The sequence below is a fragment of the Panthera onca genome, chromosome B3 (assembly GCF_046562875.1).
Source record: "Panthera onca isolate mPanOnc1 chromosome B3, mPanOnc1 haplotype 2, whole genome shotgun sequence".
In the NCBI taxonomy this organism is placed as follows: Eukaryota; Metazoa; Chordata; class Mammalia; order Carnivora; family Felidae; genus Panthera; species Panthera onca.
Genome location: NC_138344.1, coordinates 19318438 through 19343885, shown reverse-complemented (window position 1 = coordinate 19343885; position 25448 = coordinate 19318438). Strand labels below are relative to the sequence as shown.

At 42.1% G+C, this 25448-nt stretch overlaps 1 protein-coding gene and 1 long non-coding RNA gene across 2 annotated transcripts in view; one reads left to right on the top strand and one right to left on the bottom strand.

The window, feature by feature from the left end:
- CHSY1 (chondroitin sulfate synthase 1) overlaps positions 1-25448 on the top strand; it is a 71205-nt gene that overhangs the window by 1812 nt on the left and 43945 nt on the right. The window contains exon 2 of the mRNA XM_060617829.3: positions 13866-14361. Coding sequence (XP_060473812.1) covers positions 13866-14361 — 496 coding nt within the window. The remainder of the gene's footprint in view (positions 1-13865; positions 14362-25448) is intronic.
- Positions 14027-23663, bottom strand: LOC132668784 (uncharacterized). Its single transcript, XR_009605788.2, has 3 exons — positions 23574-23663; positions 23004-23173; positions 14027-14353 (listed from the first exon to the last, which is right to left on the bottom strand). It is a non-coding gene; the product is annotated as an uncharacterized LOC132668784 (long non-coding RNA).

Sequence of the window (25448 nt, the reverse complement as noted above, 5' to 3'; positions counted from 1 at the left end):
TTTAGAGGAGTCAGTGCTGAGCAAGGCCGAGCTGGTTACTGTTGGTTTTTAATTTGTAACCAATACCTTTGAAACTTTGGCTTTTAAATCTAGTGCTGGTCTAAATGTTCAAGCATTACATGTGAGGGGAAAACATATATGGATACTTGTTCCTCTAAGGGAGGAAGTACAGGATTGGGAAAGAAGATAAAACAGCAGTTGAGAATGTCAGTGCTTTCAGCGCATTGATCCCGCGTTCCTATGTGTTTCCATTAGGATCTTGTTTAAATCCAGAGCCCAGCTTCTGCCAGGAAGGGTCCTGAGTGTCTGAAAAGCTTAGAGGATAGCCACTTAGGACAAATTTAAACTATGGTAGTGATTTAGGAACCCACAGATAAAAATTTTCTCCCGATCTCCCATGAATTACCTGGAATTTTATGCAAATTGTGCTTTTGGACAAGAGAAGTGTCCGCATCTGAAATTGAGGATGAGCTGTATAAATTGTTTACAGAATGGTTTTGAAAGTAAGTCCACATGACTGCCATTGGGTGAAGTCACACCTTTGGAGATGATTACCAAAGTAGTTCAAATGCTAGATTGCCCACCAAACAAATACATTTTTCACGGATTCAGAATCAATATATACAAACCAGTAGGGGTCCTGGTACGCCAGAAAATGTAGTGCAAACTTGACCTACCCTTCTTACACTTGGAGAGTCCTTTCCCTAAGCCCATGCTTGACCCTCTTACTTTTGGTCTCCTTTAGCAAATCTCCTACCTCACCTTTTTTGGATGTAGGACTTGTATCTCACTGTTTATTAACTTTCAGACAGTTGAGATAAAGTAGAAATCCAGTTTGCCCTCTGGCGCCAGTTCTTCCTTTTTTGTGACCACTCTGCCTTTCTGGTCAGGGAAACCTTTCCGGGGAAACAGTGTACCTGCTCGGGTATTCTGTCAGCTTTCCTGCAGCTCTTTTCTGTCTTGGATCCTAAGAAGTCCCATTACTTGAAGCTTTGGAGTGGCCTTACCTTTCCGGTTCCGGTCCTCTGCTTCTCAACCTGTCAACCCTCTGTTTAGACTGGCTGCAGGAGATGGCACAAGACGATTTTAGTCTTAAAGAACTTTTGGGGAAGGCCTGAATTGGGGCCGAGGTTACAGTGTGTAACTTATGATTATGGCTTTTGCTGTGCTTTGCAGCCCAGGCTGAAACTCCACACTCGGCTCTTAAAATGGAAATTTCACACACAGTTTGGCATAAAAGTCGGCCTGAATCTTAACAGCACTAGGTAGAACTCTAGTTTGGCAGTGGGTGTGCTCAGTTTTACATCTCCCCTAAAAGGCACACTCATTCTTTATCTTAAGAAATACTCTAATGATTTTAGTTTTTTTTTTTATTTTTTTTATGAAATTATTGTTTGGCTTATGGCTTGAAGGAGATGCCAGCATTTTTAGTAAGATGGCTGTATGGTGTACTTTTATCCTAGGATATTGAAAATGTCAGAATTTAGGTGTAGGGACTAGTAACTGTCTGAGATCCAGAAAGGAGCTTAAAAAGCCTTTTGGAAAGTCAGTGAGATCTGCCTTTCTGCACTAACGTTAGTGGACTTTAATGATGGAACAGCCCCATCGTTATAGACTTTTATTTTCCCATCCTGCTAAATGGTTGAAGTGGGGAGAGGGGCCACCAAGGGATGTTAGCAGTGCAGTGACAGCTGATGGCAGGCAAGAAACAGATTTTAAAAAGGAGGCAGAACAAAACTCAAAGTGTAGTTGATCAGAGACTGAACAGGACTAACTTCTTCCTTAGGCCCTGAGCAGACACCATAGCTGTTAAGTCAAGGAGTAAAAATATGGTTCGTAAAAATATTCAGTTACAGGGGTGCCTGGGTGGCTCAGTCAGTTAAGTGTCCGACTTCAGCTCAGGTTATGATCTTGTGATGATTTATGAATTCAAGCTCCACATCAGGCTCTGTGCTGCTCGTTCTCTCTCTCAAAAAGAAACATTATTATTATTTTTTTTAATATTTAGTTCTAGGGGCGCCTGGGCAGCTCAGTTGGCTAAGCGTCTGACTCATGATTTTGGCCCAGGTCCTGATCCCACAGTTCTTGGGATTGAGCCCTGGGTTGGGCTCTGCACTGGCGGAGCCTGCTTGGGATTCTCTCTCTCTCTGTCTCTCCCTGCCCCTCCCATGCTTGCTTTCTCTCTCTCTCAAAATAAACATTAAAAAAAATTAGTTGCACTTAAGATTCATTCCTTTGTTTAACAAATACATGCATGGCTCCTCTGGGTTCAGACTCTAAGTATTAAGGACACAGTAGTGAAGATGTTTGTTCTCATGGTGCTTTGCTTCTGTTCTAATGGAAGGGAAGACACTGAAAAGAGGGTTAATGATGGGTACTATGGAGAAAACAAAACAAGGTAAGGAAAGGGTGGGGTGGCATCTGGAGAATTTGGTATTTTGGGTGCAGTCTTAACCGTGGTTGTGTGAATATCACTGATGAGCAAGGGAGGAGAGGGAAGAGCTGGTAAGTTATAAGGCAGGAACCAACTTGGAATCAAAGAAGGCCGATAAAAGAAAGCAGATGAGGCCTGATAGTGTCTGGTCTCTTATTCTCAGTGAATTAGAAAGCCTTTGGAGGGTTTAGACAGGAAGGGGAGGTGATTGCATTATGTCCTAAATTGTGAGTTCTGCCCGTTGTGTGGAGCATGGACTGGAGATAAGCAAGGAGATGTTAGGAGGTGGTCAGGGTGGATGTGTGGGTGGCAGGGACTGGTGTAGCAGTGGAGGTGGAAGTGGATGGTTCTGGGATATATGCTGGGGCCAAGGTAAAGTGGTGCTGATGGAATGCTAGTGAGGGGTGAGGCAGAGAGGAATCACAGTGCCTCCTGGGGTCTTGCTTGAGACACAGTGTGAGTGGTTGTATCATTTATTGAGATGGGGAAAATGAGTCAACAGGTCTGGTTTTGCATAAGAAGTTTGAAGAAGGCTTTTAGACACACAGGCAGAAGTATCCTTAGCTTCATAAATATAATGAATTTACAAAGAAGTTAAGAAAAGGGACACCTGAGTGTCTCAGTCAGTTAAGTGTCCAGCATCAGTTCAGGCCATGATCTCACAGTCGGTGAGTTCAAGTCCTGCATCGGGCTGTTTGCTGACAGTGTGGAGCCTGTTTGGGATTCTCTGTCTCTACCCCTCTCCCATTCGCTCGCCCGCTCTCTCCCTCTCTCTCCCGCTCTCTCTCCAAATGAACTTAGAATTAAAAAAAAATTTTTTTAAAGTAAAAAACAAGAAATTAAGAAAAGATTTATATCTGAGGTGGTTACAGTGCTAGAGCTCTGAAGCTGTCTTAAACTAAAATTGCCTAAGGGTTCTGCATAGCTGGGGTTTTACAAATATATAAAGAAATTCATTTTGACTCATATTCTAGAGTATTTGTTTTCTCTGCAATTTCACTTCAGAATGGTTCCTCCGAGTGATTTGTTAGGTCATTTAGTGACTGATCATCAGAACCCTGTGTTCTTTGGGTCTTTTGTTACTAGCTACTGTTCATATTATTTCCATATTTTATTCTTTGTTCTTAGTTATGGTGTTTGATACACAGAAGTTCATGTAGTTCCGTCTTTACCTTTCTGATTTTAGGGTCCCCCCCCCCACCACCACCACCAAGCTCAAGCTCAGAAGGTTATTGCCCTGGAGAGATTGTTAAAAGCAACATTTTTTTTGCTGATTCTAGAAGGGGTAGAAATAATCTCAATCTCATTTTTTCCCCCAAATAGTACATTGTCTCAGTACCATCTGTTGAATAATCTCCCATTTCCCTACCAATATGAAATGCCATCGTCATCATACTCAGAATTCCTGGGTATGTTTTTGGACTTCTTATTCTGTTCACTGATCTTTCTCTCTGTTCTTGTGCCAGTACCACCCATTGAAATGATTGGAAGTTGAATAATTTTTTAATATCCGGTAGACAAGTTCTTCTTTGTTCCTCTTCTGTTTCAAGCATTTCTTGGCTACACTTACCTGTTCTTGCTGGGAGAGTTTTGATACCGTTTGGGTTTTCTTTTTAATTAATGGTTTGATAAAAAAAGAAAAAAAAAAAACATACATACTTTGCTTTTTAGTCCTTTCTTATGCCCAGAACGCTAAGCTAATCCAACACCTTTCATTTGTCTTGATTCTTACCTCCCCTGGGCTGAAGATGGGGAACTGTTTTGTTCTTTCTTTACTTTCTCAGAGGAAAGAGGTGGATGGTTTCCCTTCTTTGCCCTGGGAGTGATAAAGGGCACCATTAAAGATTAGCATCAGTCTGTAGGGAACTGTGGGAAGAAAGTTTGAGAAACACTAGCTGGAGATATAGGAATCTTGTTGCAAGATGTTGTTATACCAGTTAATGGCCTCTTCCTAATGCTTTCAGTGAAGGCACACTGTTCTTTTACCAACCTTAATGAGCAAACCTCAGGGTTCCTTTCCTTATTCTTGAACCCAGTAAACCGTGCTTATCTCGAGACAGTTTAGAGCAATACTTTCTTTCTCAGATAGAATTCGGTTTGGCAAAAATTTACCGACTGCCTTCTATAATCCGAATAATCAACCTGTAAATGAACTTACGGAGCACAACCCATTTCACATTGTGAATTGCCTGTATAAGATGACCGCTGGAATACGTGATCCTGATAAAGAGTTTAGTTTTCTATGCCATGCTTTCAGAGCTTGATGCCCTCAAATAGTCAGAATGTTCCAAGTAGGGATAGCTGTGGCTGTCGACAGAAGATGATACAAGGTTGTATTTTCACTTCCCCTGTCCATTCATTAAGGTGGTCTTTATTGGAAACGAATTAATAATTCTATCCTTGCAGGGTTTGTCATCCAGGGAAGGAAAGAAATGGAAATACTTCATGATAAGGGCTCACTGGGTGCCTGGGCTCACTGGGGTGGGAACACAGGAGAAAGAGGCCTGTGCTGATTTATGAAGGTGATCAGGAAAGGCCTCACCCACACTCTCCTGCCCCCTTTCCCTCACTTGGTCTTGAAGGATGAATAGGAGTTTTTGAGGCAGAGACAACAGATTCCCAGAAATGTGGAATAGCAGGAAGTAGTGAAGGAACGAGATTGTTCATTTTGAGGCTGGGACCTGAAATCTAGCATTTCCTCTAGAATTTTTCAAAGGGATTTAAAGATGTGCTTGAAGATGTATGTAAGGAGTGGAAATTTCAAGTGTCTTTGGTGTCCTGCGTGAGGAACTGTGGACCATAATTGATTTCCCAAGTTTATACTGTGATGTCTCTCTAGCCACAAAAAATCAAGTGGCTCAAATACGTTGACTGAAATGAAGAGAGATTCACAATATACTTAAATTTAAGAGTAGTTTATAAAATTGTATGCCCAGTATGGGTTCCATTTTTGCTTAAAATCAAAATAATCTTATGTTTGTGTAGCGTAGAAAGTGTGAAAGCATCTATACACAATGATGCTGAGGATTTTTCATACTCTTCTTGGCCCTCTTCTGTACTTTTGTGTTTTACTATAGTGAGCAATTATTTTGTAATACATCTACAGAACTACAGTTAAAAAAAAAAAAAAGAGGAAGGGGGGAGGAGGAGGGAGGAGGGGGATGAGGGGGAGGAGGGAAGAGCCCTTGGAAGGAAGTGAGTGCAGTTTCCAGCGAGTTAGGTTGTAGGTGCCTGTAACTTGGGCACAGCAGGCTCCCTGGGGCTGGGGTCAGAGGTCATTCTTTTTTGCAAGTAACAGTTAATCCTGCACTGAAAAGTATTTATTTGGTTACTGTAACTATATTTTCCTCACTCTAACTTCCCAGTCCCCCCCCCCCTTCCATATGTGGATGTCAGTATCAGTGTTTCCATCTGCCAGTGTCTTTTTGTGGATGTGGGTGGAATTGGGAGGAATAAAAAATTTAGTTATGATTTATAAATCCTGAAACTGTCCATCTACTTACCTTAATTCAGTGTCCTTTCTGAAGCATTTATAGCGATGGTATTTGTTCTGTAGCTGAGGACCTTGGTTTGTGGATGATTAAAAATATAAGGTGTCCACTGCTCTGATTTGATGCAGTCCTAGGCTTGCAAACCCAAAGCCTGAAGATGAATGGAAATGTAGTTATTAATGCCATTAAAACGATTGCTTTGTAAGTAGAACCCAGGTGTGAAGGCGGCTTTTGTGTTGGGGTTTTCTGTGTTTCCAACCTGCTGTGGGGAAAATGATTGGGCAGGATTTACAGTAGCGAAGGGACTCACACGGAAGGAGGGTTTCGGAAGCTACCATTTGAGTAGAGTCTTCTGACCTTCAGTTAAATCCAGCTTAGACTCTGAAGAGGTGTCCTCAACAGGCAGGTTTCTGCCAGGCAGACACAGTGGAAGTGGCTTAAGTGGTTGTAAGTATGCTCCCCGTGTCTGTGATGACTCTGTTTTCTCAGCCTTATCAGTGGAGTATGGTCTGCAAAGGAAATGTGGGTGCTAACCTGGAAATAACTGCGCGGGATGAAAAAGCCAGAAGCTGGCCAGCAGAGCCTTTAGAGTCAGACCCCACTTGCATTCTGGCTTCGACTTTCATTAGCCTTGTGACCTTGGGCAAATTACTTACCTGGCCCTGAGCCTCCATCCCCTCATCTGGAATATGTGGGTGGCAATACCTCAACACACCCCATTGAACTATCACAGACTGAGTTACTTTGTTTTGCTTAAAGTGTATTTATTTTGAGAGAGAGAGCGCGCGAGCATGTGTATGCAAGTGGGGGAGGGGCAGAGAGAGCCCAAGCAGGCTCTGCGCTAACAGTGTGGACTTGAACCCATGAACTATGAGATCATGACCCAAGCTGAAGCCGACTTGGACACCTAACCAACTGAGCCACCCAGGTGCCCCCATAGGCTGAGTTTCAAATGCCCTTAGCATGGTACACCGCACTAGGTAACTGCTTGGTTGCTGGGTGGCCGTGGGCTGCTGTTCAGTGGTTCGATACCAGGAAGTGCCTTGATAACAGGAACACTGACTTGTAAGGGGGTGGGCCAAAATAGGTTCGGGGTGGTTTTATTGTTTGCATTAAGCAACACTTTTTGCTGTTGTTGTTTGGGTTTTTTTGCTTAGAATTAAATTTGAAAATGAATTTTGTTCATGCGATTAAGAATTAGTTGCATATTTATACTTTTAAGTGCACAACAGCAAAATACAAACTATATAAGGTAGCTTTCCAACATTTGAAGCTTTGGAAATGTATCATTAGGTTAGAATTTGCCTTCTGTTATTAACACTCCAAATTTTGATTCTTAGGTTCCAAAGAGGGCGTTTTTTGTGGTCTGTACTGATGAGTATTCCCATTGTTTGCTGTGAGCCTGGGCTCAAAGGGCAGGTTGCTGTTAGCTCTTAATACCTTGGAGCTGCCTCCTGGGCTAGTGGCCAGGCCATTGTGGAGGTGGGAAGCTGTAATCCACCCGCCAACAGCTTTATTGAACGAAAAAAAAAAGTCTCCTTAATGCTTGCTTTCACCTTTAGTGTGCTTTTTAAGGATTAATGGTAAAGAGTATAATTTGATTTCTTTTAAAAAATATTTTCCCACCATTTGTGATTTCTTTTCTATTTCCCCATGTAATTCTAAAAAGAATTGAGATTGCTCACGTCATAAGGTGTTGCAATAAGACGGTTAAAGACTTTACAAGAGGAAGCCGTGTATCCGGAAGGCAGACAGAGGAAGGGAAACCTACGGCTAAGGGTGCTGGCTGCAGGGCTGGTCCCTCATCCTAGGACAGGGCAGAGGTAATGGACTGAGTAATGCTTGCAGCCTCCTGCCAGAGGGCACTCCTTCAGGGCCAGGAGAGGCCTTGAGCCTTCACTTGGTAGCCTTGGAAGACCTCTGAGTTTTCAGTAGGCCTGGTCAAGTTCAAGTGCATGGCTGCTCTGCCTGCTCAAGTGCATGCTGTCCTCCACATATTTTTTGGGAGGGTGAGCTGAGACTACTTGCTGCTTCATCAAGCTTGCGCTTCCTGTGACGATGCTCACCACGTTTGCCCTTCTCTCTCTACCGTGACCCCGCGGAGAAGTTTCTGTCAGGTTTCCCTGTCTGGAATAGTTACTTCACTTAACCCTGAGCAGTGGGACACAGTCCTGTGACTTCTCTTGGTTGCCTGCTGGAAGGCGTGCTGCCGATTTGGGCCACTGTTAGCGGACGTAGAGACCACGTGATGGCAGTTGGTCTCATCACGCGGGCTCCCTTGTTCTAGTTGGCATCTTTTCAGAGGACTCCCCTTGGTAGAGTGTTTCCTGTGGGCACAGCGCTGAGCAGGCAGCCCCTCCCAGGCAGGGTTTTGCCTTCCCTGGTATAGGTACCACTTTCCTGCCTTGCTCCCACGACCCTACTTTTATTTTTCTTCAGCCTCGTTTTCTCGCTTCTGTTATTGTACTGTATGCCTTTTGGTTAGGTTAGCTGAAATCTTTTCTGTATTGCAAGAATAGAAATACATACATTCAATTCCTATTATCTATCAGTTCTACGAGGGGAAAAACTATATTCTCCCTTCCTTCCGTGACTCCAGGTTCTGAGATGATTTGATCGTGAGTCCTTTCAAATGTATCACTGTAACTGTCTGACAATGTATCTATCTATTTATTTATTTATTTATTTTTATTTTTAAAATTTACATCCAAATTAGTTAGCATATAGTGCAACAATGATTTCAGGAGTAGGTTCCTTAATGCCCCTTACCCATTTAGCCCATCCCCCCTCCCCACAACCCCTCCAGTAACCTTCTGTTTGTTCTCCATATTTAAGAGTCTCTTATGTTTTTAAATGTATTTAATCGTGATTTTGGGGAAATCACAGAAGAGCTCCTCTTTTTATAAGAATTACTATAGCTATTCAAATTCAGAAAATGTGCAGGAAAAGTACTCAGTCTTACTGAGTTTTTGTCCACTGGATAGAATAGAAAAATGTTTATTATAAAAGTAGAATTTTCTGTTGTCCTATCTTTTCATTTCTTTGGATGCTTTTTAGCTTAAAGCTTTTCTCCAGATTAAAAATTTTTTTTCCCAGTTCTAAATACACCTTTCTGTTGCAGAAAATTTAGAAATGTAGAAAACATGAAGAAAATTAAATGCCTTCTGATCCTCCAACCACAAATAACCATAGTAAGCACTTTGGGGCAAAGTTGTAAAATATTTTATTTTTGTATATGTACTTTTGTTCCCTTAATAATCCACATCACAAGTATATACTCTTGCCTGCTTTTTGCCCATGGATTACGAATGTGTACTTAGGACAGGAGTCCTGCTATAGATGCAGTTTTATACAGAAATGTATTTTATGTAGTTTTTCTTAAAATGGTAACTGAATGGGAAGGGGGACTATATGAAGTCTTAAGTCAGCAAAGGCATCCCTTAGCGAAGCTAATTATCGTCTAGCTGCATTACTTAACTGTGATTTAACTTGGTGGAGGGATAGCGTTTAGAAGCCCTGAGGAAGGGCTCATAGCTTTCTTGGCTCTCTCAGATTTCAGTTGTCTTATCTGTGCCTTTAGCTAGCGTTGGTTATCGGTCCACTGAAACTTGAGCTAGCTGGCGAGGGCCTCTGCAAACGTTCTGTGGTTTCAATCAAGTGAGAGCTCTTTGCTCCCGGTAACAGACGTGTCAGTGGCAAGGTTGACGTTTGCTTATGAAAATTAAGGAACTGGACCTGGTTCTCTCACGGAAGGAGGGCCAGCCTGCTGCTTGAGCAGTGTGCTTCCTTCACTTCTTAGCCATTATTACAGGCCCCCCTCCCCCCGCCCCGTTCCCCCAGGATGGTGAATCATGATCTCTGTTCCAGAAGCCTTTAACTGGATGGAGCTCTTGAAGCCAAAGGCACCCTAAGTGAAAACGGTCATCATTTCTTAAGATTGGAGGATTTACAGAAATTCGTTCTGAGAGATTTCCCTCAAACTGCCAGTCACTTAGAACAGAAAAGGGCAGCTTGAGGTTTTTCCCTGGGTTACCTAAAAAGGAAAAGATAATAATTGGGTGGAGTTGCCATAAAACTGCAGAGAGGCTTTAAAGGATGGTTTGAGGTTAGATTGTCTGTTTTTAAAATTAATTGGCTTCTCTTCTTAGACAAATTACACCATTTCAAGTCACAGCGCGGGCATTAATCGCCTGGGTGCCGGTTGTACCATCGGCACTTTCTCTGCCTGCTCTGTCCGCGGGGGCGCGGGCGCTGTGGGCCCGGACCGGGAGGGGTTTCCATCCTCAGTCTCCTACAAAGGATTCCAGCATTCAGAAGTGAAAACACTTTTAAAAGTTGAAGTCTCCTTAGACTTATACCCTGATGTTGTCTGAGATTGACAGCAAAACGGAATTCTAATAGCTGGCTTGAGTGTCAGGTTTTCAGCCAGCAACGTGAGAAGCAGCATTTTCCACAGCGCCTCTGCGCTGGCGTGTGATCCTGTGACGGGCTGTCCCGGGTCCAGCCCACGCTCCCTTGTGTCCTTCATTTTCTCTTTCACCATCTTATTTGCAAACTGCCGTCTTCCCCAGTAAGTCACCCTTCTGTTATGCTTACTGCGTGCCAGGCCGACGTCTGAGCACTTGAGATAGAAGGGTCCATCTGACCCTCACAACAGCCCTATTAAGGTAGGTGCCATTATTATCCCAGCCCCCAGCTTGCAGATAAGGAAAGGGAGGCACAGAGTGGCTCACCCAAAGTGGGGCCAGGACGGTCACCCCACAAGCCTGATTCCAGAGCCTGTCCTCCTAACTGTGACACAGTGTGTTGTGTCTTGAGTAGGTTATTCTTTTGAAGGCGGACGTTGTCTTACTCATCCCATGTCTCAATATCATGGTGCTTTAATATCTTAACGGCTTCTGAGCTCACCCAACCCCTGTACTTTAGTACTTACCGGTTTGAACTTGGTCTGTTTTATTAATCACATTTTAGTTCAGAAGCAGTTGGGTAGAAGCTGAAGTTAGGTTGATTTTATTCACTATCCATGTGTAATCAGTTATGAGATAATGCAGACTCTTTAGCTTTAAACTACATTTCAGAGGGACCATGGATGGTAGTATATTTGAACTCCAGCAGGCCTGTGAATTTTACCTCTTAATTGTTTTCTGGTTGGGTCTGATTAAGTCCGGTTCTTCATGTAGGAATGGCAGGAAATGGTAGAGTGTTATGGAAAGTGATTAGAAACTCACTTGGAGGTGTCTCAGAGACAGAAATGGTTTCTGCTCTTTTCTGCATGGAGGTGTGCTCACACTTGCGCGCGCACACACACACACACACAGCACTTTAAGTCACTTTTTTTAATGCAAGTGAGCAGGATTTATTGACTTGTTATGTGCCAACCACTGAAATTATTTACTTTTTCAAATAATTGATATGACTCCCAAACAAAAATCATTTCTCTTAGAGGAAGGAATCAGAGGCTCCTTGACCTGGATGGCGGTCCTCTTAGTACATCTTCATTGTCACCCACCTCCTGGGGCTGGGAAGTCATCTCCCCTCTAGATTACCACGTCAGAAGGGTGTCTTTCAGTTATTATACATTCTGTGTAGACTGTGGTTCATTCTCATGCTTAGAATTTTTTTTTTAATGTTTATTTATTTTTGGGGGGAGGGAGGGAGGGAGAATGAACGGGGGAAGGGCAGACAGGGAGACACAGAATCCGAAGCAGACTCCAGGCTCTGAGCTGTCAGCATAGAGCCCGATGCAGGGCTCGAACCTGCAAACCATGAGATCATGACCTGAGCCAAAGCTGGACGCCCAGCTGACTGAGCCACCCAGGTGCCCCCAGTTCATTCTCATTTTTAAATAGACTTATCTCTTTATGGAAAGGGTTGGTTTCTCCTTAAATTAGTTGCTCCATTCCTGCCATGTTTACTTTTCATCCATTCTTTTGGGAGCTTATCCTTTGTGAAAATGGGAGTACAGCATCTGTAGTCCCATCAGGTACCATATATGCTGAGTTTTGTAAATGGCATAAGACTCCATAGGTCCATTTTAAATCCACAGGCATTAAGGGAAAAACATTACTACGACTGTCTTACATCATTCTAAGATGCACATTTCCCCCCACATTTTAACATCGCTGAAACAGGATGCGTTTTACAGTTGCTGGCATCATGTGATTATGATTGGCACTGTTTTTTCCTTGTTATTGGCACAAAAAACAATGGTTTGTCTTACAGTCGACTTCCTAGCTTTGACGAAAAACGATATGTATTTAATCCTTGGGTTTTTTTGAGAAGCATGTTTGACAAGTTCATCGAATTCCTCTTCTGCTTGAATGAGAGAAATTTGAAGTCATTTTGTATTCCTTATATTTGGGTTAGGAGAAGAATTAAAAGCCAGTAATTGGTTTTTTAAGTAATTCATTGTAGATCATTTAAAAATTACAAAAATAATACTGGACTTTAGAAATTTAGTTTTGCAGATGAAAACGTTCTGGAGATGCATGGTGGTGATGTTGAAGAACAATATGAATATGTTCAATGCCACTGAACAGTAGTACTTAAAAAATGGTTAAAATGGTAAATTTCAAGTTACATATATTTTAGCACAGTTAACCCCCCCCCCCATAATATCCTGCTTATAAAAACTTTCCTTCATTTGAAGATACACAGGATAAAAAGAGAAAGCTCTTTATCCCCTTTTTAGTCCCTCCCCACTCCCCTACTTCTGTACCTCTCCTCTGGGGGTTGGTATATGTCTTTTACAAGAATTTCTCTCCCTAAGACCTTTCATGTAAGATGTGTGGTTTTCATTGACCCTTCAAGTTCACTTTTCACTATAATACATATGATTGTAATGGATAAGCAAAATAAAAATATATTGGAGAGAATATCACCTGGGAACAGACCTTTTTTGATCTGCTTCATTTATGTTCTGTTCATTGACTGCTTCATTTATGTTCTGCGATGTTTTTCCTAGAAGTAGTCTGTATAAATGCATATTTGTAGCTGGACTGCTTCAGCTCTTACTACATTAAATGAGGAAGGCATAAGGAAAGTTGGAACACGATGGCCTTAAATCAGTTGTGCAGGTGCAGGATTCTTTGTTTCCTTTTCGTTCATTTCTAATCTCTCCTCTGACAATGGGACGTGCAGTTACCCTTGGCACCCCCCGTCCAGGCTGCTGTGGCAGTTCCCACCCAGTGGCCCCAACCCTCTCCTCCACCCCTGAAGACCGTGGAATACTCAGCGTTCACCCGTTTCTGTGCCATCCCTTTCCTCTGCTGCATCCTGGGTCTGTATCTCATCCTTCACATTCACCCTGTCTCCAGGAAGCATTCTCTGCACTGTGTGTCTAGTTTGTGATCTTTCTGTGTGTTTGCTCTTGAAGGCTGTGTGCCTTTCAGAGCACTTGTTTTAATTCATAATAGTATGTACATTTGCGTGTGACTCCTTTGATAAACGTCTGTCTCTCCTGATGACTGCTCTATAAGTTGGCATCTGTGTTTTGTTCGCCCTGCATCCCCTGGCTTAGCACATACTTGGCATTGATATGCATCCAAAGAAACTTTGCTGAATGAAGAATTTGATTTTTAATTGTCTTCTGGAGTGGAGGAGTTTATAGGTAGGGGGTTAATAGTATCAGAAAATTAACCTGGGTGTTGAAACCTTGGTGCCCCGGCAATTTGGTTTTCAGCCACAGCTTAAAACTTAGTTATCCCGGAAATATTTTAACACTTCATTAATCTTTTTTTGGTGAGATTCTTTTGAAAATGAACTTGGGCCTTGCAATACCCCATAGCCTGGACTTCTGTTAAGGGGAAGCAAGCAGATCAGGTAGCTTTTTATCATTCCTTCTGAACACACAGTGCTTCAACATGAGTAGATCTGTGGATTTCTGGAAATGAGAAGCTTGAAATAAACTGTTCTCTCACTGATGCTTATTTTAATTCCAGAACATGGTCCAAGACAATTCCTGGGAAAGTCGAATTCTTCTCTAGTGAGGGTTCAGACACCTCGATACCAATTCCGATAGTGCCACTACGGGGCGTGGACGACTCCTACCCACCCCAGAAGAAGTCTTTCATGATGCTCAAGTACATGCATGACCACTACCTGGACAAGTATGAATGGTTTATGAGAGCAGATGATGACGTGTATATCAAAGGAGACCGTCTGGAGAATTTTCTGAGGAGTTTGAATAGCAGTGAGCCCCTCTTTCTCGGGCAGACAGGACTGGGCACCACGGAAGAGATGGGGAAACTGGCCCTGGAACCCGGTGAGAACTTCTGCATGGGGGGGCCCGGTGTGATCATGAGCCGGGAGGTTCTCCGGAGAATGGTGCCGCACATTGGAAAGTGTCTCCGGGAAATGTACACGACTCACGAGGACGTGGAGGTGGGAAGATGTGTCCGGAGGTTTGCGGGGGTGCAGTGTGTCTGGTCTTATGAGGTAAGAACAGAAGAAAAAAAACCGGTTAATTTCATCATCAGTTATGAGCCAATTGCAGGAAACTAGTGATGATACCTTCTCTAAGGCTCGAAGTTGGTATTAAGTTATTACACATTCTTACCTTAGTTTTTTAAATTTGAATTCTTTTAGTATCTTTCAGCCTTCATTTGCAGGACATACCTTCTATACTTTTGTCCTCATGCCTTAGTTAATAAATCATGGCATTTGGAGCCCAAAGAAATGATACGTTTCACTGTAGGTCACAGTGATATTTTCACAGTTATCTGGAAAATTCATCTAATCTGAGTATTGCTGAATCTGTAGATGTGATTACAGTTGTATCAACTTTCGCTGTCCCTGTTCTCCCAAAGGCCTGACTTCTCTCATGTCGCTTGTTGACCCACACAGTATTGAAACTTAACATGTTTAGAATTGATAAAATGAGTAATGATATTTTAAAAAAAGCCATTAGCATTTGGTTTTGCATTTATTTTAAACCTTGACATTTTAGACCTTTATTTGTAGTCTGTAAGTTTGCAGTAAGGTTGTTCCTTTGAGGATAGTGGGTAGGCAATCTCTGACTTATCTGGACACACAAATGCAATTTTTTGTAGGAAGTCTACTTGTAGATGTTTTCTCTTTAAATGCTCCGAGAACATGAGTTAGCTTTTGACTTTTCTCTGTTTTTATTGGCAGATATGCACCTCTTGCCTGCAGTTACAGGATCTGATATTAGTCAGAATGGAAAAAATTATTTAGGTTGTTGTTGTGTTTAAATTGATAAACACTACTGATAGTTGTGATGAACAGAGGGAATTTCTAGACCTCTGCCCAAGAAAAAGAAACCTACTTTCTGATGTGAACTGTTAGCTTTTGTTATGAGTTAATTTTCTCAAGGGCTTGAGTGAAGAAATTGTATTCCTGCCAGTACTTGCCTTCTGCCCCCAAGACTTGCTTTTAAAGGTTTCCTAATAACTGTTTCTTTCATTTGAACTGTTAGGGAAGTGGACATTTTCAAGAATACCGGAAGTAGTTTTCATGTTGTTTCTAATTATAAAAAGTACATTCAGATGTCATTTGAGCGAAACCTCTGATCTCTGTGTGTGTCCCCCCCCCCCCCCCCCACCCCGACCTCCTCACTGGATCTAGGGGGGATTCTGTTGCATTGGATTTTTGCAGCAAGGAAACTATTTGGGGATGTCATGCAGTTTTAAGAATACAGCTGGCAGTGTTTCTGCATTTCCTCCCATCCTTAATATAGTAGTTATAACCTTAACATGCTTCATTATAGTTAAAACATGCAGTGCCTTGTGTATTTTGGAATGTTTTACCCTCTCTCTCCCTGATCTCTGAGAAGCTAGCCGTCCTGCTGAATTGTAGACAATAGGCCTACCTTTGAGAGTGAATTTTTAACAATCTGTGTCTTAGTGTTGTGGCGCTGTTATATCTTACATCCTGCTAGATAGATGTCGCTGGGGCCAGCGTCTTGTTTATCCAGAACTCTCAGCTAGCGTTAGTGCCAGGATGTTGTTAGAAAGTATTGTCCTAGGGCTGCAGGGGCTGGGAGGTAGTTTTAGGGCTGTCCTCTCGTAATCGCCAAAGTTCTCTAAGGCCTGAAGCTGGGTGCTGAGGATCCTCCTTTCTGGACACTGGAGGCCACCTCTTTGCCTGGAGGCACCTGGTGAATGATTTTATTAGTTAAAGGGATCTGGTGGAGAGGAGGCTCCCTCCCTGGCCAGTTCCCTGTCCCTAGGATCTCTGGGGGGTGTGGAGGACATGTGGGCAGCCAGGGGACAGTCAGCTCTGGGTGGTGTCGCTGCTGCTCTCCATGTGTTTACAGGCCTGATGACGACAGAGCTTTTCCTGGGTGCTGCCAGTTTGCGAGCTCCTTTTGCAGGGGCCTGTCCTCTCCCCAAAAGTGACTCGTCCTTTCCCTTTAAATGTGGCTTTACTTCACATGCAAATCGTGAGTTTTGAGTGTAGTTTAATTTCTCATTCTTCTCCTGTATGGCTTGTGCTTTTTTGTGTAAGAAATTTTTCCTTCCTGGAGGGATGGGAATTGTCTCCCGTATGTTTTTCTGTAAATTTAAAGTTTTGACTTTCATGTGTAGTCCTTCATCATTGTCATTTCTAAGAATTAGATCTATTGGGACATGTACCATTTTATTAGACCTTTGATTTCTGTTTTCTTTTTTGGTAGGGCTTTAAGTGCTCTTAACCTACATCGTTAGCTAGGATTTATCATTGTGTTTGCCACTCAAGCGAGATTAATCCCTCATGTGGATGAGAACTTTTATTAAACTTCCTGTAAATCTAGTTTCTCCATTAAGGTTCACATTATGAGAAATTACTGAGGTGGAGTCTTATGTTAAAGACAATTATGTTAAGCTTTAGGTCTTGGAAGGTACTTATTTAGCTCTTATAAATCTAGCCAGAAGGTGTAATTTTTACTTTTTTTTTTTTTTTTTTTGCAAATTGAAATAGTGCCTTGGCATTAAAATGCCTCATGAGAGGCAACTGTCATAATCAAAATCCAGATTCATTTCTAAGCTTGTTTTGATTCTTATTGGTAGTAATTTATTAATACATGGTTTTAAAAGACTTTATTTGGAAGTAATTTTAATTTCACAGAAAAAAAAACAACACAAAGCACATCCACACACCCTGGACTCAAATTAACCTGTTAACATTTTACCCTATTCGCATGATCATTTGCCACTGCTGCTGAGTCTCCCCCTGTCCCCGCATACAGGGACATAGACCTGTCCCTCATTTAAGAGTAACTTAACATTGTGGCCCTTTACTTTAACTAACATCAATTGTATTTTGACTAAGAGTGGGGAAATGCTCTCATATGACCATAGTATAGCCTAAGTTCAGTTCAACACGGAGACTTCAACCTGCCGTTTATATTCCGATTTTACCTGTTGATGCAGCAAAGTCCTGGGTAACAGTTCTCCCTTCTCCATCACAGAAGCACCCTCAGGTCAGGTGTTGGATTTGACGGTCATGCCTCTGTAGGTAGCCGCCTCCTGTCTGGACTGTTTGCACAGCCTCCATCTGCATCTTTTGTGACTTTGTCATTTTTGATAAGTGGCTTTAAAGACTTTCATTTTCATAATTTAAAAATGTAATTGCAATGCAGTAAACCATAAGGTGGTTTTTAGTAATGCTCCTCAGTGCTTACTGAACCCTCCCAGCCCAGAGTCAGAATGTGGGACTGGAGGCCGTTACTACTGATGGAGAAGCAGAGCAGGCAGACCTGAGCCCCCTTGTTCACACGGGCTCGGCATGACATCTCAGTCATAGGAGGTTGCTTTTGAGAAACATTGCTGAACAATTTGAAACAATTTTTTAGGCAAATAAATGAAATGTACTGGCCTCTTAATAAGGGAACAAAAAGACAGTTGACCTAAGTAACCTTTTAATTTTATGTTTGACTTTTTATTGAGGTATATTATACCTGTGGAAAAGTATACAGATCATAATTAAGTGTAGAGCTCAGTGGATTTTCACAAAGAGAACACAGCTGGGTAACCAGCAACCAGATCTTGCTTTTCTTATTTTAACTCAACATTTGACTTAGTCATAAAGGTGTTTTGCATAGAAAATAGTCATTACTAGGCATAGGTGGATTTGGCAACTTTAAAAAGTTTATTGGGGGTGCCTGGGTGGCTCAGTCGGTTAAACGTCTGACTTCGGCTCAGGTCATGATCACACAGTTCATGAGTTTGAGCCTTGCATCGGGGCTGCTGACAGCTCAGAGCCTGGAGCCTGCTTTGAATTCTGTGTCTCCCTCTCTGTCTGCCCCTTCCCTGCTCACACTCTGTCTTTCTTTTTCTCAAAAATAAATAAACATTAAAAAAAATTATTGGGGGGGCCTGGGTGGCTTAGTCGGGTTGAGTGTCAACTCTTGATTTCGGCTCATGTCATGATCCCAGGGTTGTAGGATCGAGCCCCACGTCAAGCCCTGCACTGAGTGGAACCTGCTTGAGACTGTCTCTCTCTCTCTCTCCCTCTCTCCCTCTCTCCCTCTCTCCCTTCCCTTTCCCCTTCCCCTCCCTGCCTCCCTTACCCACTCTCTCTCCCCCTCTAAAATAGAATTCGTCACATGCTTTAAAATTCAGAAGTTCAGTGGGTTCATTGGGATAAGTTTTCCCATCTCCATCTCTACCTCCTGGGTTCCCTTCAGGGCCAGCCACTGTGGTGTACCCGTAAAGGCGTACCGTATGCATAGGTAATCCGTGAAGTGTGTGTATCCTCCTTATTACGTGGATGGTAGCATGTTTTACATACTGCCTGGATCTTGCTGGCTTTCACTTACGTGTCTTGGAAGATTTTCTAGTTGGTACATGAGGAGCTTCATCTTTTTTATGGACATTCAGTCTCTTTCTAGTTCTTTTCAGCAGTGTTTCTAATTAGTCCTTTAACCCAGGGTTTTTTTGTTGTTGTGTGTTTGTTTCTGAGAGAGAGAGAGCACACGTGTGCAAGTGGGGGGAGAGGGGCAGAGAGAGAGAGAGAGAGAGAGAGAGAGAGTCTTAAGCATCGATGCTGTGCTCAATCCCATGATCCCACGACCCTGGGATCAAGACCTGAGCCGAAGTCAAGAGTTGGATGCTCAACTGACTGCCACTCAGGTGCCCCTCAGCAGTGTTTCTAATTAGTCCCTTAACTCAGTGTTTCCCAGCCTTTTTCACATGGTGATGCACACATTGAGGTGCTCCTGCTACCCCAACCTCTAACCACTGCACCCCCTGCCCCAGACCCAAAGGGGTTGTTATCTTGGCACACCTAGAAGTTGTTTGGGACACACCAGTATATTAGGACACACCCGTATGACCCTCTGAGTTAACCAGTTTTTGTTAAGGGAGCATTAATGAGCCCAGCACTGCTCTCTGAGCGGGTAGGGAACTACAAAAAGGAGAATGAAACATGAATGGCCTTTTTTTCCCCTCAAGGGCTTTAAGTCTGGTTAAGGAGACAAAAACATGTTCATGAAGTAGTTTAGAAAAATGTGAGAGCGTAAAACCCTGTGATAGTGATTTTAAGTATAAAACAGTACAGGGAAGGGTAAGATTGATGATGTTCTTTTTATGGGAAGGCATATCCTCAAAGGAAATTGGAATTTAGAGCAAAATATGTAAAAAGAGAAGGTCTTCCTTTTGTTAGTCTGACTGGCTTATAAAGGAATGTTGAACATCTTTATATCAGAAGGCTGGGAATTTTTTTTCCTTAATAATGGAAGAAGTAATGTTTCTTAACCGCTGGTTGTCATGGAACTGATTTGCATTATACTGGTGCCTTCCTGGGCCTTTAGGCTGCCCATTAACCTTGCCTGCCTAAGAACTAGGCTGGCTCCTAGGTGGCTAGAATAATATGCTCCAAATACTGATCCCTAATGCTTCCTGATTCTTCAAGGCAGAGCCCCTTGTGGTTTTATACTGAGCCTTATTCTTTTGTTCTGCAAGTTCGATGGTTCCATCTCCAAACTTCTAATAGATTATAAGGGCAAATTAGCATCTACAACAGTGGGGGGGGGGGGGTTACTATACAAAGACACTATCAGCAGTGAGTGGGAAGGATATGAAGAAGTGAAACACAAGAGGAAATGAGACTGAACAGCACAGCAGTCTAAGACCCACCATTGTGTTATTGATTTTTAATTTCATTCCGTATGGTTGGAGAACATACTTTGTATTATTTCAGTTCTTTTAAATTTATTGAGACTTTTTAACGGCCTAACATATGGTTTACCCTGGAGAATGTTTTGTATGTGCTGGAGAAGAATGTGTATTCTGGGGGTGCCTGGGTGGCTCAGTCGGTTGAGCGTCCAACTTCGGCTCAGGTCATGATTTCATGGTCTGAGTTCAAGCCCCACATCAGACTCTGTGCTGACAGCTCAGAGCCTGGAGTCTGCTTTGGATTCTCTGTCTCCCTCTCTCTCTGCCCTTCCCTTGCTCATGCTCTGTCTCTGTCAAAAATAAATAAATATTAAAAAAATAAAAAAAATGTATATTCTGCTATTGAGTATTCTGTGGGTATCTCTTAGGTCTAGTTGATTTGTATGTTGATTAAGTCTTTTTCCTTGTGTGTTTAGTTATTCTATGCATTATTGAAAGTGGGATATTGAAGTCTCCAATATTGTTGAATTGTGTATTTCTCTCTTCTGTTGTGTCGGTTTTTGCTTCATGTATTTTGGGGCTCTGTTGTTAAGTGCGTATATGCAATTATGGGTGGACGAGCCCTTTTATCATTATAAAATTCATTCTTTGTCTTTAGTGACAAATTTTGTCTTAAAGTCTGTTTTGTCTGATAGTATAATCATTCCAGCACTCTTTTGGTTACCAGTGCATGCTATATCTTTTTCCAGCCTTTCACTTTTAGCCTTTTTTTTTCAATGTTTATTTATTTTTGAGAGAGAGAGAGAGAGAGAGAGAGAGAGAGAAAGAGCGCACGTGTACGCGCACGAGTGGGGGAGGGGCAGAAAGAGGGAGACACAGATCAGAAGTGGGCTCTGGGCTAACAGCAGCGGGCCTGATGCAGGGCTCGAACTCCCAACTGTGAGATCATGACCTGAGTGGACGTCAGACACTCAACTGACTAAGCCACCCAGGCACCCCTGGTCTGTTTGTCTTTGAATCTAAAATGTTTCTCTTGTAGAGAGCATGTAATTGGACCAGTTTTTAATTGGAGTGTTTAATCCATTTACATTTAATGTCATTACTGATAGGGTAGGATTTATGTCTGTCATTTTGCTCTTGGTTTCCTAGGTCATGTCAGTTTTGTTTCTTTGTTCCTACAGTGCTGCCTTATTTTGTGTTAGATAGTTTTTATACATTTTCACTCTCTTGTCATTTCTTTTACTTTATTTTTCCTGAGTTATTTTTTTAGAAGCTACCCTAAGTGTTAACAGTTAACATCTTAACTGATAATAACATAGTTTGGGTTAACACCAACTTTGCAACTAGTATACACAATCTTTGCTTTGATATAAAGCTTTATTTCTCCCTGTTCCCTCCTGCTATTATTGTCACACAAATTAACATCTTTTTCCATGATATGCCTATCAACACAGATTTATAATTACTGCTTAATGCAGTTGTTTTTTAAATCAGATTAGAGAAAAAAGTGTTACAACCTATTTATACCGTCTTTTATATTTACCTATGTAGTTACCTTTTTTGGGCTCTTTATTCACGTGTATTTGAGTTAATGTTTAGTGTGCTTTCATTTCAGTCTGAAAGGCCTCCTTTAATATTTCTCATAGGGTAGGTTTGTTAGTGACAGATTCTTCCAGTTTTTGTTTATCTGGGAATGCCCTAATTTCTTCCTCACTTTTGAAGGACAGTTTTGTTGGTAGAGAATTCTTGGTTGACAGTCTTTTTCTTTCAGCAATTTGAATGGAGGCTTTCTGGTATCCGTGGTTTCTTTGGATGAGAAACCAGTTGTTAATCTTACCGAGGATCCCTCCAATGCGATGAGTCTCTTTCTTCTCTTGCTGCTTTTGAGGCTCTGGCTTTCGGTAGTTTGATTATGACGAGTCTAGGTGTGGCTCTCTGAGTTTATTATACTTGGAGTTCCTTGAGCTTCTTGGGCATGTAGATTGTTTTTCATCACATTTGGTAAGTTTTCAGCCATTATTTCTTCAAACATTTTTGCCCTTCTCTCTTTCTCGCTCCTCTCCTTCTGCCGCTGCCCTATGCATATGCTTGGGCTCTTTCTTTTCCTTTTTTCTTTCAATTCCTCAGACTGGATAATCTCAATTGGCCTATCTTCAAGTTTACTGATCCTTTCTTTTGTCTGTTCAGATTGGTTGTGGATTTTTTGTTTTGGTTATTATGACTTTCAATTCCAGAATTTCTGTTTGCCTCTTTTCTTTATAATTTCCACCTCTTTATTGGCTGCTTCCTTCCTGCCCTACCTACCCCCCTCCCCACATTAATGGGCCGTACCTTCTTGTTTCTTTGAATGTCTCATAATTTCTTGTAGACAACAGAACATTTAAAATAATACAGCAACCCTGAAAATCAGATTCTGCACATTCCCCAGGGGTTGATGATGTTACTATTGTTTTAGTGACTTTGGAAAATTTTGTAAAGTCTGTAGTATGTGTGTGTGTGTGTGTAGCCACTTAAATCTCTGCTTGGTTTGCTTAGCGGTTAGCTAATGAATGGACGAAGATTTCCTTAGATGCCTGGAACTAAGTCTCCCAGTCTTTGCTTAGGGGCTCTGTGTACTCATTGGTGCTTGCCTTTAATACTCACCATGCAGTTTTCAGCTCTTCCTTAGCCTCACCTCCTGCCTGTACACAGCCTTACGGTCAACCAGAGATGAGAGCTTAGGGCCTTCTCAGGTCTTCCCTGGGCATGTGCACAGCCTGATGCATGTTCATGGCCTTCTAGGTTCCCAGATATATATATAAAAGCTTTTCAAAGTGCCGTATGGACATGTCATACCCCTACTTTTCTTTTTAAGCTGTTTGGTTAGCCTGTGTTTTGCCCATACTGTTAGCCACATCCTCAGGCAGCATGATATTCAACAATTACCTGTGATTATTTTTAACAAATACTTCCTCCCCTCCCCACCAAGAGACTTTTTGCAATAGGAGGGCTCTGAGTCAGGTTAAATAAAGACAGCCTTACAAGTAGGGTCTTCTAGGAAACCACCAGGCAGGTCAGATAATGACAGTTCTCTGGGAATGGGGCTTTGAAGGAGCTCCAGCCCTGCCTGCTCTGTCTCCTTCCAGTGGCTGCCAGTTTGCTGGTTTTCGGCATGGTTGTGGATGTTGGTTTTCAAGGTTACCACCACATTGCTGGGGAATAGGGAATGGGAACGGACAGTTAACATGCCACAAAATTCACTCTTCTTACCAAAATTTCACTGTTTTTCTTGCATAAATGCTTCCTGGGTTACTCTAAGCCTTTGGTTAATATCCAGAGTCCTGAATAGGTGCCGGAAACTATTTTGGCCCATGTTCTCTTTGCTTTTATGGAGGAGAGAATTTTTGGAGGTCTTTACTCCACTATTTTCATTTGGTATCACCTAAGACCATCAATTATGGAGCCTTAGCTTCACAGCTTAAATTTTGCTTTCTCCAATTAGATAAATCACTCTGAATATCCTCTTATCCTCTGCATAAGAGGTCAGGGAATTGTGTCCTAAAAATTAGAAAGATTTTCAGCGAGTCAGTTACAATATTCACACATACTTACTTTTCAAATAAATTGTGAACGTCTGCTATGATTCTAGTTGGGGACACAGCAGTGCAGGGAGCAGAGGTCCTGCTCTCTCCTGTTCTTGTGGGGTTGGGCTGGGGTGCAAAGAGACAGTAGAGTAATGTATGAGGTGTTTAACACATCACAAAGGGACCAATGTTTTTGGTGTGGGGTGAGCAAGAGGAGAGAGGTGTAAGCTGAGGCCAAGTGGCACAAAGGTTGAGGGGAGCAGGGGAGTGAGTGGTGAGGACATGCTTTAGGACACAGTGGGCTGGAATCTCCCAGTTCATTCGGCATTCTTCACTAGCAGTGTCATCCTGGGCAGCGAGTAGCCTAACTTCTCTGGACTGTTAGCTCCTTAAAAGATGGCATAAGACATTGCCTACCTTGTAGGATTGTCTCAAGCATTGAGATGCTGCATATTATCCTAGCTCATGCTTGGCACAGAGTGAGTGCTTATGAAATACCCAAGTATCTGGAAAACTAAGCCCTTCAGAACTCATTCCCTGAGGACTTTGCATAGGTTTTGACCTGCATAAACAAGTACTTGGATATGACTTGTAGGAACACTGTGGTGTTAGAATCCTTGGTTTTTGCTGTTAAAATTTAGAGAAGACTGTTCTGACAGAACACATCAGAGTTGACCTAAAATGGAGAAGTTAGTTGCTTTGGACCTGTAATTATTTTACTGTCAAAACCTTCTGTAAGTATACAAACATCTCTGAAATGGTGTCCCCATTTGTTATATCAGAGTCTTGTGCTTGTGAGGGAGGGGGTGTGGTCTCAAGGCAAAGTGCTTTGTTCAAGTTTGGTAGGAGTGTGTTAAAGATGTTTGAGACTTTACATGTTCATCATCTTTCTTATTATAAGGTCATCACTAGACATACCTAATTTAGGTTGAGTTGACAGAAAAGGGCTCCTTAGCAACATTATCAGGAAGTGAGATCAGAATATCATTTTCCTTATCTTAAGCTAATAGCTGAAGAGTATTTTCTGTGTAGATGAAAAGATTGAGATTACATGTGCCATCAACTGAATTCCTATAATAAACTGACAGTTTATTTGAAGTGTTAGATGAGACATTTTCAGGTAATACGAGTGAAATGAGCTCTGAGAACTTATTTTCACTATGTGAAAAGGGACTAATCTTTATGAAAAAAAAATACCTCACTGCCTAATTATAATAAACCAACAATAAACCAGGGAAAAATAGTGTGAGCTGCACAGTAAAGTGTGGAGGGCTGTGGGACTACTGGCGCAGGGTGGAATGGTTTGGGAGGGTAGCGTTGAGGAGGCTTGCATTGTGTGGGTCACTCCTTTCTCTAATCGATTTCTGGACTGTTTTCCACTGTCAGGATGGTATCCATTCATAGTTGTAAGAGATCTCGGGATGGCAACAGCAAAGCTTTATAAAGTTTGTAATTCCAGTATTTAATCATCTTTTCTGACCTGAACTGGTAAGACTATCTGGCACCTGAAAAATAACAAGTGAGGGAACAAAGGCAGGAATGAACTTCATGGTAGCAGTGTTGTGTGGGTCAGAAAGAGACCTTTGGAGGTAAAGCTTTGTAAGGTGTAACGGTGTGTTGTAAGTCAGTTTTCCAAGCCTTTTTCAGCGAGAAAATTGTGTGTGTGTGTGCGTGCGCGCGCGTGTACTTCAAGTATTAGCATTGTCCATAGGTCTTACACTAAGTTGCTCTTTCTCAAAGGGAAGCTATTTAAAAGAGAATCACTTGAGGTGTTTGTTACAGAGCAAATTTCCAGACCCAACCCAGAACCAGACTCTTGGTAGGTGGAGTCCAATGATCTGCACTATTTATAGGCTTCTCTGATCATTCTACTTGCTCACGTGTAAGAACCCTAGATGCCGTT